Source organism: Rhinoraja longicauda, chromosome 16 (assembly GCF_053455715.1).
Source record: "Rhinoraja longicauda isolate Sanriku21f chromosome 16, sRhiLon1.1, whole genome shotgun sequence".
NCBI lineage: Eukaryota > Metazoa > Chordata > Chondrichthyes > Rajiformes > Arhynchobatidae > Rhinoraja > Rhinoraja longicauda.
In genome coordinates, this window is record NC_135968.1 from 5,359,929 (window position 1) to 5,372,533 (window position 12,605).

Genomic DNA, 12,605 nt, shown 5'->3' on the forward strand with positions numbered 1-12,605 from the left:
GGGCGCAACCCATATACTCAGCTCTGCTGCTCATCCCACGATGGCATCCCACTGCCGAAAAAGTCTGTCATCAGCGGTCTTAACGACTACCGTCCGGTAGCACTCACACCGGTCATCACAAAGTGCTTCGAGAGACTGGTCCTGCAGCACATCAAAGCCAGCCTCCCACCCACCTTCGACCCACACCAGTTTGCCTACAGAGCAAATAGGTCTACAGGGGATGCCATCGACACTGCTCTTCACACTGCACTGACCCACCTTGAACACCAGGGGAGCTATGTGAGGATGCTCTTCCTCGACTTCAGCTCTGCCTTTAACACGGTCATCCCGAGCAGACTGGTCACCAAACTTTCCGACCTTGGATTTTCCCAAACCATCTGCCAATGGATCAAGGACTTCCTGACCAACCGCCCCCAGACAGTCAAAATAGGCCCTCACCTCTCCTCCACCATTACACTGAGCACCGGCTCACCACAGGGCTGTGTGTTGAGCCCCATCCTTTACTCCCTCTACACTCACGACTGCGCCCCCACCCATCCCACCAACACCATCATCAAGTTCGCGGATGACACGACTGTGGTTGGACTCATCTCAGAAGGAGATGAGACAGCCTATAGGGATGAAATCCAAAGGCTGGCAGCATGGTGTTCAGTGAACAATCTGGTCCTGAACTCCTCCAAAACAAAGGAACTTATAATTGACTTTAGAAAAACCAGTGGAGATTACGACCCACTCTACATCAATGGGGTCTGTGTGGAAAGGGTACCAGCTTTCAGGTTCCTGGGTACGCACATCGCAGAGGATCTCACCTGGTCTACCAACACCATCACCACAGTAAAGAAGGCACAGCAGAGACTCCACTTCCTGAGGATCCTCAGGAAAACCAACCTGCAGGAGAAGCTCATGTTGTCCTTCTATCGCTGCTCAATCGAGAGTGTGCTGGCATACTGTATAACCACATGGTATGCCAGCTGCTCAGAAAAGGACAGGAAGGCCCTTCAGAGGGTCATCACGACGGCCCAGAAAATCATCGGCTGCTCACTGCCCTCCCTGGAGCACCTGTTCAGCCTACGCTGCCTCAGTAGAGCAGGCAAAATAATAAAAGATCCATCCCACCCCGGCCACCGTCTGTTTGTTCATCTGCCCTCTGGTCGACGTTTCAGGTCGATCAAATCCCGAACAAACAGACTTAAGAACAGTTTTTACCCCAGGGCCATACGAGAACTGAACACTACCTTGCACTAGGCAACACCGTTAAAAAATCGGTCATATAATTGTATTTAATTGTATTTATGTATTTATTTGTTTTTGCATTTATTGCATATATGTTTGTACGCACCGTCAGGATTGGCTATTTTTTAATTTCGTTGTACTCGTTGCAATGACAATAAATGAATATTATTATTATTATTATTAAATGCATGTTCCTTACAAATGTGGCACCATTTAAAAGGGAAATAAACAGGCTTTCTAACGGTATAAGATTTATTGCCAAGAAGCATTGTTACAACAAAGAAATAATCTACCAAACACAAATTTCCTTACTTTTTGTGCTATGTTTATATATATAAAAAACAAAACAAAATTAATACTCGTACAACATAGAACAGTGCAGCTCAGCAACTGGCCCTTCAGCCCATGATGCCAAGACCAACTGCACATAAACCTTATCCCTCCATTCCCTGCATATACGTGTGCCTATCCAAAATTCTCTCATGCCACTGTCATATCTGCCCCAAGAGTCGCTCGTGGCTGAAGCTCCCAGGAGGCTGTGGCACTTGTTCGACTGAACTCAAAATCCAGCGGATTGTGGCTTCAGGGTGAGCCCACCAAGCAGGTCCTCTCAGCTTATGATAAAATTAACATGCGATCAACAGAATGAAGGTTTGATGGCGTAAACGAGGTCTATGACTCTAAATAGTTTCCACTGGCTAAAGGCCTAGAAAAAAAATTAAAGTAATTGTATTCATGAGAGAATTAGATACAGCTCTTAGGGCTAATGGATTCAAGGGATATGGGGAGAAAGCAGGAACAGGGTATTGATTCCGGATGAGGAACCATGATCATATTGAATGGGCCGAATAGCCTACTCTTGCACCTATTTTCTAAGTTTCTATGTAAATCTGCAGAAGGAGTGTAAACAAGAATAGATTTTTGTTTGGCAATGGAGTCTGTTGATTATTCAAAATATACTTTAAAGAATAAATCGTTTCAGAGTAAAGGGAAGCACAACTTGTTGATCAGCTGTTGCAGAGTACTGTATAAGGTTCATGCAGCAAACTGGTCTCATGCTCTGAACACATAAGAAATAGCAATGGTAAGCCATTTGCTGCGTCGGGTATGCTTAGCTATGAAATAAAATGCAGGTATCTTTAAGTTCAGTCCTACACCACTGCATTAATTCAATTATAGCTAGATTTCTTTGATATCTAGCTATTAAACACTACAACCTCAAATAAGCTCTGAACTACAATAGACTATTATTATTATTATTGCACTACTATTGTTTATTTTTTTGGGTATGTATGTGTACATATAAATATATACACACGCATATATATATATACATACAGTACATATATATACATACAGTATATATATATATGTGTATATATATGTGTGTGTGTACTTGTGAGTATATGGAATTTTACACTTATATGGAATTTTACACTGGAATTTAGAAGGATGAGAGGGGATATCGAAATATATAAGATTATTAAGGGGTTGGACACGTTAGAGGCAGGAAACATGTTCCCAATGTTGGGGGAGTCCAGAACCAGGGGCCACAGTTTAAGAATAAGGGATAGGCCATTTAGAACGGAGATGAGGAAAAACTTTTTCAGTCAGAGTTGTAGTGGAGGCCAATTCTCTGAATGCATTCAAGAGAGCTAGATAGAGCTCCTAAGGATAGCGGCGTCAGGGGGTATGGGGAGAAGGCAGGAACGGGGTACTGATTGAGAATGATCAGCCATGATCACATTGAATGGTGGTGCTGGCTCGAAGGGCCGAATGGCCTACTCCTTGTCTATTGGCTATCAAGCCAATTAATCTACAAACCTGTACGTCTTTGGAATGTGGGAGGAAACCTAAGATCTCGGAGAAAGCCCATGCAGGACACGGGGAGAACATACAAATTCCATACAGACAGCACCCGGGGTCAGGATCGAACCTGGGTCTCTGGCGCCGCAAGTGCTGTAAGGCAGCAACTCTACTGCTGCGCCATCGTGCCGCCGGATACACAAGTAATAACCACAAGGATGTTGCCATGCCAAGAACATTTCAGCTATGAGGTAAGATTTGACAGGCGAGAGCTGTTCTGTTTGGAACAGTATGGCTAAGGGAAGCCTTAAATGCAATTTCTTTGGCTAACACAGATGTAAAAAGTAACTGTTAGAAGAATTAGAGGGGAGATGAGGAAAATTGTTGTCAAGCAGCTGGTGGCCGGGTTCTGTAACTCACGGCATGAAAGGGTGGTAATTACAATGACTCCTACCTCTCACAATGTTTTTCTAAATGTGCGTAAATTTGTTTTACACTTTAAAATATAGGTATTTTTGTCTTTTTCATATTACCCATGTGTTTTTGAATTTTATCAATATCAAAAACATTTGCAAACATTCAATCAAATCCACGTAGTCAGAGGGAGAACATGCAAATTCCACATTCAGCAGCCGATATCAGGATCTAACCTGCAGCTTTGGTGATGTGAGGCAGCAGGTCTAACAGCTCTGCTTATTTCAAGCATTTATTTTCAGAGCATATTTATCCATCTGTGGACTCTAACCAGTCCTACAGAACCTGAAAACAAGACTTGCTGCATTCCACATTCTGTTTTGCAAATAGCCACTGGGAGAATCATAGCATTTGAAGTGCGGATTAAACTAAGAGCAGCTGCTTACTTGGGCTGCAGCTGTGAGGGTGGTCTTTCACCTTCCTTTGTCCTGTTCTGTCTCTCCTGATCTCCTTTGATGTCCGCAGACTCTGGCTCGCGCTCTGCTGATAGTGACTGTTCAGAACCCATCTTGTATGGATCCTCTTCACTCTCTGCAGGGGTTGCACCGACATGTTCCGGTGGCCTTTCAAGATCCATTGTCTTCTTCTGCCTTTCTTGGAGATCACAGGGCGAAACTCTGCCTCTATCAAAGACCAAAACGAAGAAAGAGGGAGCAATCACATGAGCTGCATTTTTTTTTAGTCCTTTCTGATACCCTGGAGGCGAGTGTTAATGGTTTATATTGTGAAAAGGAGCAGCAGTCCCTCCCCCTCCTCGTCACTCCTCCAGGCACTGGTTAACTGCTACTCACAAGCTCCTCTCCTATTTCACACTCGGGGAAATTAGGATAGGTTAAAATGTGCTGTCCTGCTTGGAATGTCTGATTTATATATGTAACCATTTCACATGGTAAAGCCAGCACTAACTAGTGTTACTTTCACTTCCTCTCAGACATCGTTGCAGGACAAGGCAGCGGAGAACCTTTGATTATTCAGACGTTGTAAACTCATGAAGTTTGACCAACAGGTCGTGGGACAGTTCGCACTTAGTCAAGGCCAAGGTCTTGTTCCTGGCCCTCAAGAGAAAGTTAGATTTAGCTCTTAGGGCTTAAGGAATCAAGGGATATGGGGAAAAAGCAGGAACAGGTTACAGTACTGATCTTAGATGGTCAACCATGATCATATTGAATGGCAGTGCTGGCTTGAAGGGCCGAATGGCCTACTCCTGCACCTATTTTTCCATGTTTATATGCTGCACCAGGCCCAACACACATTCCTATATGTGCCACTAAAATGCAATACAGACATATACAGAAAGTCAGCTTCTAAAGTCAGCGGCAGCACTGTGGCGCAGCGGTAGAATGGTTGACTTACAGCGCCGGAGACCCTGGTTCATTCCTGACTATGGGTGCTTGGCTGTATGGAGTTTGTATATTCTCCCTGTGACCACTTGGGGTTTCCCCAGGTGCAATGATTTCCTCCCACATTCCAAAGACCTACAGGTTCGTAGGGTTAATTGGCTTGGAAAATTGTAAATTGCCCCTAATGTGTGTAGGACCGTGATAGTGCACCGGGATCTCTGGTAGGCACGGAGTCGGTGGGCCGAAGGGCCTGTTTCCGCGCTGTATCTCTAAACTAAGCACTGGTCTTTTTATCCAGAGCAATTATTGATTATACATTGTAGATACTGCAATCTGGAGAACACAAGCTGCCTGAGATACTCCCAAAATGTTAATTTGCAAGTTAAATCAGCAACAAGGAATGCAAATTTCCATGTTAGCATTTATACCAAGAGGACTGGAGTACAAAAACAGAGATGTCATGCTGAGGCTCTACAAGGTGCTGGGCAGGCCCGATTTGGAGTACTGTGAGCAAATTTGAGCGCGATATCTGAGGAAGGATGTGCTGGCTCTGGAGAGGAGGTTTACAAGTATGATTCCAGGAATGAGTGGGACAGCATAAGATGAGCGTTTGACAGCACTGGGCCTCTACTCGCAGGAGTTTAGACGGTTGAGGGGGACCACATTGAAATTTACTTAATAATGAAAGGCATAGAGTGGATGTGGAAAGGATGCTTCCATTGGTGGGAGAGTCTAGAACCAGAGATTATAGCCAGAGAATTAAAGGGAGCTTTTTCAGAAAGGAGGCGAGGAGGAACTTCTTTAGTCAGAGTGCAGTTAATCTGTGGACCTCATTGACACAGAAGGCTGAGGATGCCAGATTAATGGATATTTTAACGGCAGAGATAGACAAATTTGTGATTCTAACGGGCGTCAAAGATTATGCGAAGAAGGCAGGTAAACGGCATTAGGAGGGAGAGATCAGCTATGATTGAATGGTAGAGGAGATTCGATAGGCTGAATAGCCTAATTCTACACCTCTAACTTGTGAACTCAGCAGTGTCCTGATGGAGGATCTCGACTCAAAATATTGACCATATGTTGGCCTCCACAGATGCAACTGGACCCATTGAGTACATCCAGTAGTTTTTCCATTTGTAGTGTACTATTATTTAATGCATTTGTAGTTCTTTTCGAAAAATGTTCCATTTAGAAAAAGAAAACTGCTTGAAAAATTAGCTGCTTCTCACTCAACATTTGTTGCCCAACCATCTGCGCAACTCCAGCATTTTTTATTTAGCTGAGCGTATAGTTTAGTTTAGAGATGCAGCGTGGAAACAGCCCTTTGGCACACCGAGTCCACCAGCGATCCCCATACACTAACACTATCCTACATCTTGTGGACAATTTTACTGGAGCCATTTAACCATCAGACCTGTACGCCTTTGGAATGTGGTAGGAAACCCACGCCGTCACGGTGAGAACGTACAAACTCTGTAAAAACAGCACCCATAGTCAGGATCAAACCTGGGTCGCTGGTGCTATGAGGCAGCAACTCTACCGATCTATAGCTAGATAGTTGCAGTAGGATGGGTTAATGGATTTGCCAGATCTACACAATGCCTTGGTTAGACTGCAGATGTTGCATTACTTCTTGGAGCAAACAGCACAGATTTCACTGATCAATATCTGCATGCTATGGATTGTATTATGAGGGATCATGGAACCCATAGTCTTCACAGGAAATTTAGATTAGTGGGTCAGTCACTTACATTTTGAAGGCATAAAGATGAATCAATGATAGCGACACTGCTATGTCAATTCTGCTAGTTGCTCTAGGATAGGGGGTACCACCTAAAAAATACATCCACTCCATTCAGAGATCAAAGTGAGAAAATCTTCGACACTAAGTGGGCAGTGGAAGTTTGGAAAACCTTTGCAGACAGGAATTGAAATTAGATCGTTTGACAACTTGCATGTAAGATTGATAACATCTGGCTAAGAGATTTGGGGAAGAATAGAATTGGGTCAAAGATCACCCACGTTTCAATCAATAATGTAACAGGCAAAAAGTTAATTGGCTGGAACCCAGCCTTCAACACCACCAGCTCATCCCTAAAATTCTGGTTCTTGACCCTGTGGGTGCTATCTGCTATTCGGCTTCTGGACTTTTTGACCGACAGACCTCAATCACTTAGAATTGGTCATAACATTTCCTCTACCCTGACTCTGAGCATTCAGTCACTTTCTCTACTCCCTGTACACCCATGATTGTGTGGCCAAATAAAATACCAACTTGATATTTAAGAAGCAAACACAAGGAACTGCTAGAATTTAGAGCAAAACACAAAAGTGCTGTTGTAACTCAGCAGGTCAGGCAGCATATGACGAGGGAATGGACAGACAATGTTTCAAAACTTTGGTAAACTATTCCCTCTACCAATGCTGCTTGACCCATTGAGTAACTCCAGCATTTTGTGTTGAACCTGATCTTTACGTTTGCCAATGATACCACTGTTGTCAGCCAGATCTATGACACGAAGTACAAGAGATCGAAAACCTTGTGTCAAGGTGCTAAAACAATAACCTAGCCCTTAAAGCCAACAAGACGAAAAAGATGGGGATACAAGGAACTGCAAATGCTGGTTTAGGAAAAAAAAAGACACAGTGCTGGAATAACTCAGTGGGCCAGGCAGCATCGCTGGAGAACAAGGATAGGTGATGTTTCGGGTTGGGACTGAAGAAGGGTGCAAACCCAAAATGTCGCCTGTTCATGCTGTCCAGAGATGTTGCCTGATCTGCTGATAGCTTGTGAGAGATCTGATCAAGGGCCTGATAATGGTGAGGAAGAAACTGTCCTTGAATCTAGTGGTATGTGTTTTTTAGCTGCTGCCTCTTCTGTTGAATCAGAGAAGAGGGAATGACCAGGGTACCAGTAGTCCTTGATTATGATGGCTACTTTCCTAAGGCAGCATGAATTGTCGACAGTTATTGGGGGAGGAGGATGGAAGAGGTAGGTTTGGGCAAAGCAGTTGCCAAATCAGACTGTGATGCATTCTTATAGATGCTGTCTCTGGTTCACCTATAGACATTGGTATGAGTCATTTGAGACATGTCCATATTCCTTAACTTTCTGAAAGGTTGAAGCACATGTGTGCTTTCTTAGCTGTGGAATTAATGTGGTTGGACCAGGACAAATTGTTGGTGATATTTATGCCTGGAACTCAAAACTCTCAACCATCTCCACTTCAACATGTAAATGCAGACAGGAACAGCTACTGCCTGAAGTTGATGGGTAGCTCTTTCCTGTTGGATGTATTTACTTTTTTTGCGAGGCTTTTGAAATTTGGCATGTCCATGAACATTCTCTCGAAGTTCCACAGATGTACTATAGAATATAGTATAACCCTTGACACCGGTTAAAATCACAAATTTGTTTATCTCTGCCTTAAAAATATCCACTGACCTGGTATCCACAGCCCTCTGTGGCAATGAGGTCCACAGATTAACTGCACTCTGACCAAAGAAGTTCCTCCTCACCTACTTTCTGAAAAATCACCCTTTAATTCTGTGGCTATGATCTCTGGTCCTAGACTCTCCCACCAATGGGAGCATCCTTTCCACATCCACTCTCTGCCTTTCATTATTCTGTAAATTTCAGTATGTTCCACCTCAACCTTCTAAACTCCTGTGAGTAGAGGCCCAGTGCTGTCAAATGCTCATCTTATGCTGACCCACTCATTCCTGGAATAATTCTTGTAAACCTCCTCTCCAGAGCCAGCACATCCTTCCTCAGATATCGTGCTCAAATTTGCTCACAGTACTCCAAATCGGGCCTGCCCACCACCTTGTAGAACCTCAGCGTAACATCTCTGTTTTTGTATTCCAGTCCTCTTGATATAAATGCTAGCATTGAATTTGCCTTATTGCTGATTTAACTTGCAAATTAACTTGTTGGGAGTATCTCAGGCAGCTTGTGTTCTCCAGATTACAGGATCTACAATGTATAATCAATAATTGCTCTGGATAAAAAGACCAGTGTTTAGTTTAGTTTAGAGATAGAGCGCGGAAACAGGCCCTCCAGCCCACCGTGTCCGTGCTGACCAGAGATCCCCGTACACTATCATGGTCCTACACATATTAGGGGCAATTTACAATTTTACCAAACCAATTAACCTACGAACCTGCACGTCTTTGGAATGTGGGAGGAAACCGGAGCACCTGGGGAAACCCCATGTGGTCACGGGGAGAATATACAAACTCCGTACAGACAAGCACCCATAGTCAGGATAGAACCAGGGTCTCTGGTGCTATAAGGCAACCATTCAACTGCTGACTTTAGAAGCTGACTTTCTGTATCTGTCTATATTGCATTTTAGTGGCACATATAGGAATGTGTGTTGGTCCGGGTTTAGCATATAAACATGGAAAAATAGGTGCAGGAGTCGGCCATTCGACCCTTCGAGCCAGCACTGCCATTCAATATGATCATGGCTGATCATCTAAAATCAGCACCCTGTTCCTGCTTTTTCCCCATATCCCTTGATTCCTTAAGCCCTGAGAGCTAAATTTAACTTTCTCTTGAAGGTCAGGAACAAGACCTTCGCCTCGACTAAGTGCAAACTGTCCCATGACCTGTTGGTCAGACTTCATGAGTTTACAACGTCTAAATAATCAAAGGCTCTCCACTGCCTTTTCCTGCAACGATGTCTGAGAGGAAGTGAAAGTAATACTACTGCTGGCGTTACCTTGTGAAAAGGTTACAGAGATAAATCAGACATTCCAAGCAGGACAGCACATTTTAACCTATCCTAATTTCCCCGAGTGTGTTTGAATAATATGCCTCAACAGATCAAGGATCGCTGCATTGTGCTTGAACAGGTTAAAGAAGATGCCCATAAGCGGAAGACATGATGAATATTGCTTGGAAGTTTTTACCCGTTCTAGGAGATCTACCTGTTCTTATGAAGGTTTGAAGCGCAGAAGATTGCACTGGAATGACTTTTGAAGCCACAGAATCATAGCGACTGAATATGTATAATCACTGGACTCCGGATCAACAAGGTGGAAAGCCGCTGAGTTTACAAATTGCTTTATTTTGTGTAAAATTGTACAACTCATAATTTTTGTTCATTGTGTGAAAGTAAAACTCTGTCCATCAAATCAGCACAATGAAAGGACTGTTCCTTGTGCAATCCAGCATTGCATGCAGTTCTGATTGCCCCATTGCAAGATGAATGTGGGAGCATAGGAAAAGGTACAGAGGTGATTTACTTGAATGATGCCTGGATTAGGGGTTTACTTTAGAGATATGGTGTGGAAACAGGCCCTTTGGCCCACTGAGTCCGCGCCAACCAGCGATCCACGAACACTAACACTGTCCTACACACACACGCGACAATTTTACATTTATACCCAGCCAATTAGCCTACAAACCTGAACGTCTTTAAAATGTGGGAGGAAACCGGAGCTTCCCAAAGAAAACCCACGTTTATTTTCAGAGACTAGGTACCAGACACCACAATTAACCTTGTCCTGGTTAAGGTCTTGGTCCATCTGTGGACTCTTACCAGTCCTACAGAACCTGAAAACAAGACTTGCTGCATTCCACATTCTGTTTTGCAAATAGCCACTGGGAGAATCATAGCATTTGAAATGCGGATTAAACTAAGAGCAGCTGCTTACTTGGGCTGCGGCTGTAAAGGTGGTCTTTCACCTTCCTTTGTCCTGTTCTGTCTCTCCTGACCACCTTTGATGTCCGCAGACTCTGGCTCGGGCGCTGCTGACAGTGACTGTTCAGAATCCACCTTGTACGGATCCTCTTCACTCTCCGCAGGGGTCGCACTGACAGGTTCTGGTGGCCTTTCAAGATCCATTGTCTTCTTCTGTCTCTCTTGGAGATCACAGGGCGAAACAATGCCTCTATCAAAGACCAAAACGAAGAAAGAGGGAGCAATGACATTAACTGCATTTTTTTTAGTCCTTTCTGATACCTTGCAGGAGAGTGTTAATGGTTCCTATTGTGAAAAGGAGCAGCAGCCACTACGCCCTCCCCCTCCTCGTCACTCATAGAAACATAGGAAATAAGTGCAGGAGGCCATTTGGCCCTCCTCCAGGCATTCGTTAACTGCTACTCGGGGGTATGGGGAGAAGGCAGGAATGGGGTACTGATTGAGAATGATCAACCATGATCACATTGAAAGGCGGTGATGGCTCAAAAGGCCGAATGGCCTACTCTTGCACCTATTGTCTATTCACGAGCTCCTCTCCTATTTCACCCTCGGGGAAATTAGTATAGATTAAAATGTGCTCTCCTGCTTGGAATGTCTGATTTATATATGTAACCATTTCACGTGGTAAAGCCAGTACCAGTATTACTTTCACTTCCTTGAAAACATAGAAAATAGGTACAGGAGGAGGCTATTTAGCCCTTCGAGCCATTCATTGTGATCATGGCTGATCTTCCACAATCAGTAACCTGTGCCTGCCTTCTCCCCGTATCCCTTGATTCCACTAGCCCCTAGAGCTCTATCAAACTCTCTTTTAAATTCATCCAATGAATTAGCCTCCACTACCTTCTGCGGCAGAGAATTCCCCAAATTCACAACTCTCTGGTTGAAAATGTTTTTCCTCACATCAGTTTTAAATGGCCTCCCCTTTATTTTTAGACTGTGACATCTTTTTCTGGTCTCCCCCAACATTGGGAACATTTTTCCTGCATCTAGCTTGCCAGTCCTTTCATAATTTTATACGTCTCTATAAGATCCCCTCTCATCCTTTAAACTCCAGTGAGTACAAGCCCAGACATCCCTCAGACATGTCCTTTCAGACATCGTTGCCGGAAAAGGCAGTGGAGAGCCTTTAATTATTCAGACGTTGTAAATTAATGAAGTCTGACCAACAGGTCGTGGGACAGTTTGCACTTAGTCAAGGCCAAGGTATTATAGACAATAGACAATAGGTGCAGGAGGAGGCCATTCGGCCCTTCGAGCCAGCACCACCATTCAATGTGATCATGGCTGATCATTCTCAATCAGTACCCCGTTCCTGCCTTCTCCCCATACCCCCAGACACCGCTATCCTTAAGAGCTCTATCTAGCTCTCTCTTGAATGCATTCAGAGAATTGGCCTCCACTGCCTTGAGGCACAGAATTCCACAGATTCACAACTCTCTGACTGAAAAAGTTTTTCCTCATCTCAGTTCTAAATGGCCTACCCCTTATTCTTAAACTGTGGCCCCTTGTTCTGGACTCCCCCAACATTGGGAACATGTTTCCTGCCTCTAACGTGTCCAACCCCTCGTTCCTCACCAAGAGAGAGTTAGATTTAGCTCGTACGGCTTAAGGAATCAGGGGATATGGGGAAAAAGCAGGAACGGGGTACTGATTTTAGATGATCAGCCATGATCATCTGGCTTGAAGGGCCGAATGGCCTATTCCTGCACCTATTTTTCAATGTTTCTATGCTACACCAGGCCCAACACATATTCCTACATGTGCCACTAAAATGCAATATAGACATACACAGAATGTCAGCATCTAAAGTCAGGGGCGGCACTGTAGCGCAACGGTAGAATGATTGCCTTACAGCGCCAGAGACCCTGGTTCAATCCTGACTATGGGTGCTTGTCTGTACGGAGTTTGTATATTCTCCCCGTGACCATGTGTGGTTTCCCCAGGTGCTCCGGTTTCCTCCCACATTCCAAAGACGTATAGGTTCCGAGGTTAATTGGCTTGGAAAATTGTAAATTGTCCCCAATGTGTGTAGGACCGT

The 12,605-nt window shown here is 44.2% G+C and overlaps 1 protein-coding gene across 1 annotated transcript in view; it reads right to left on the reverse strand.

Moving 5' to 3' along the window:
* Nucleotides 1-12,605, reverse strand: part of LOC144601114 (uncharacterized) — a 552,083-nt gene that overhangs the window by 528,255 nt on the left and 11,223 nt on the right. The window contains exons 2-3 of the mRNA XM_078413066.1: nucleotides 10,518-10,754; nucleotides 3,900-4,136 (exon numbers count right to left, since the gene is read on the reverse strand). Of these exons, the coding sequence (XP_078269192.1) occupies nucleotides 3,900-4,136; nucleotides 10,518-10,708 (428 nt within the window). The 5' untranslated portion in view covers nucleotides 10,709-10,754. The remainder of the gene's footprint in view (nucleotides 1-3,899; nucleotides 4,137-10,517; nucleotides 10,755-12,605) is intronic.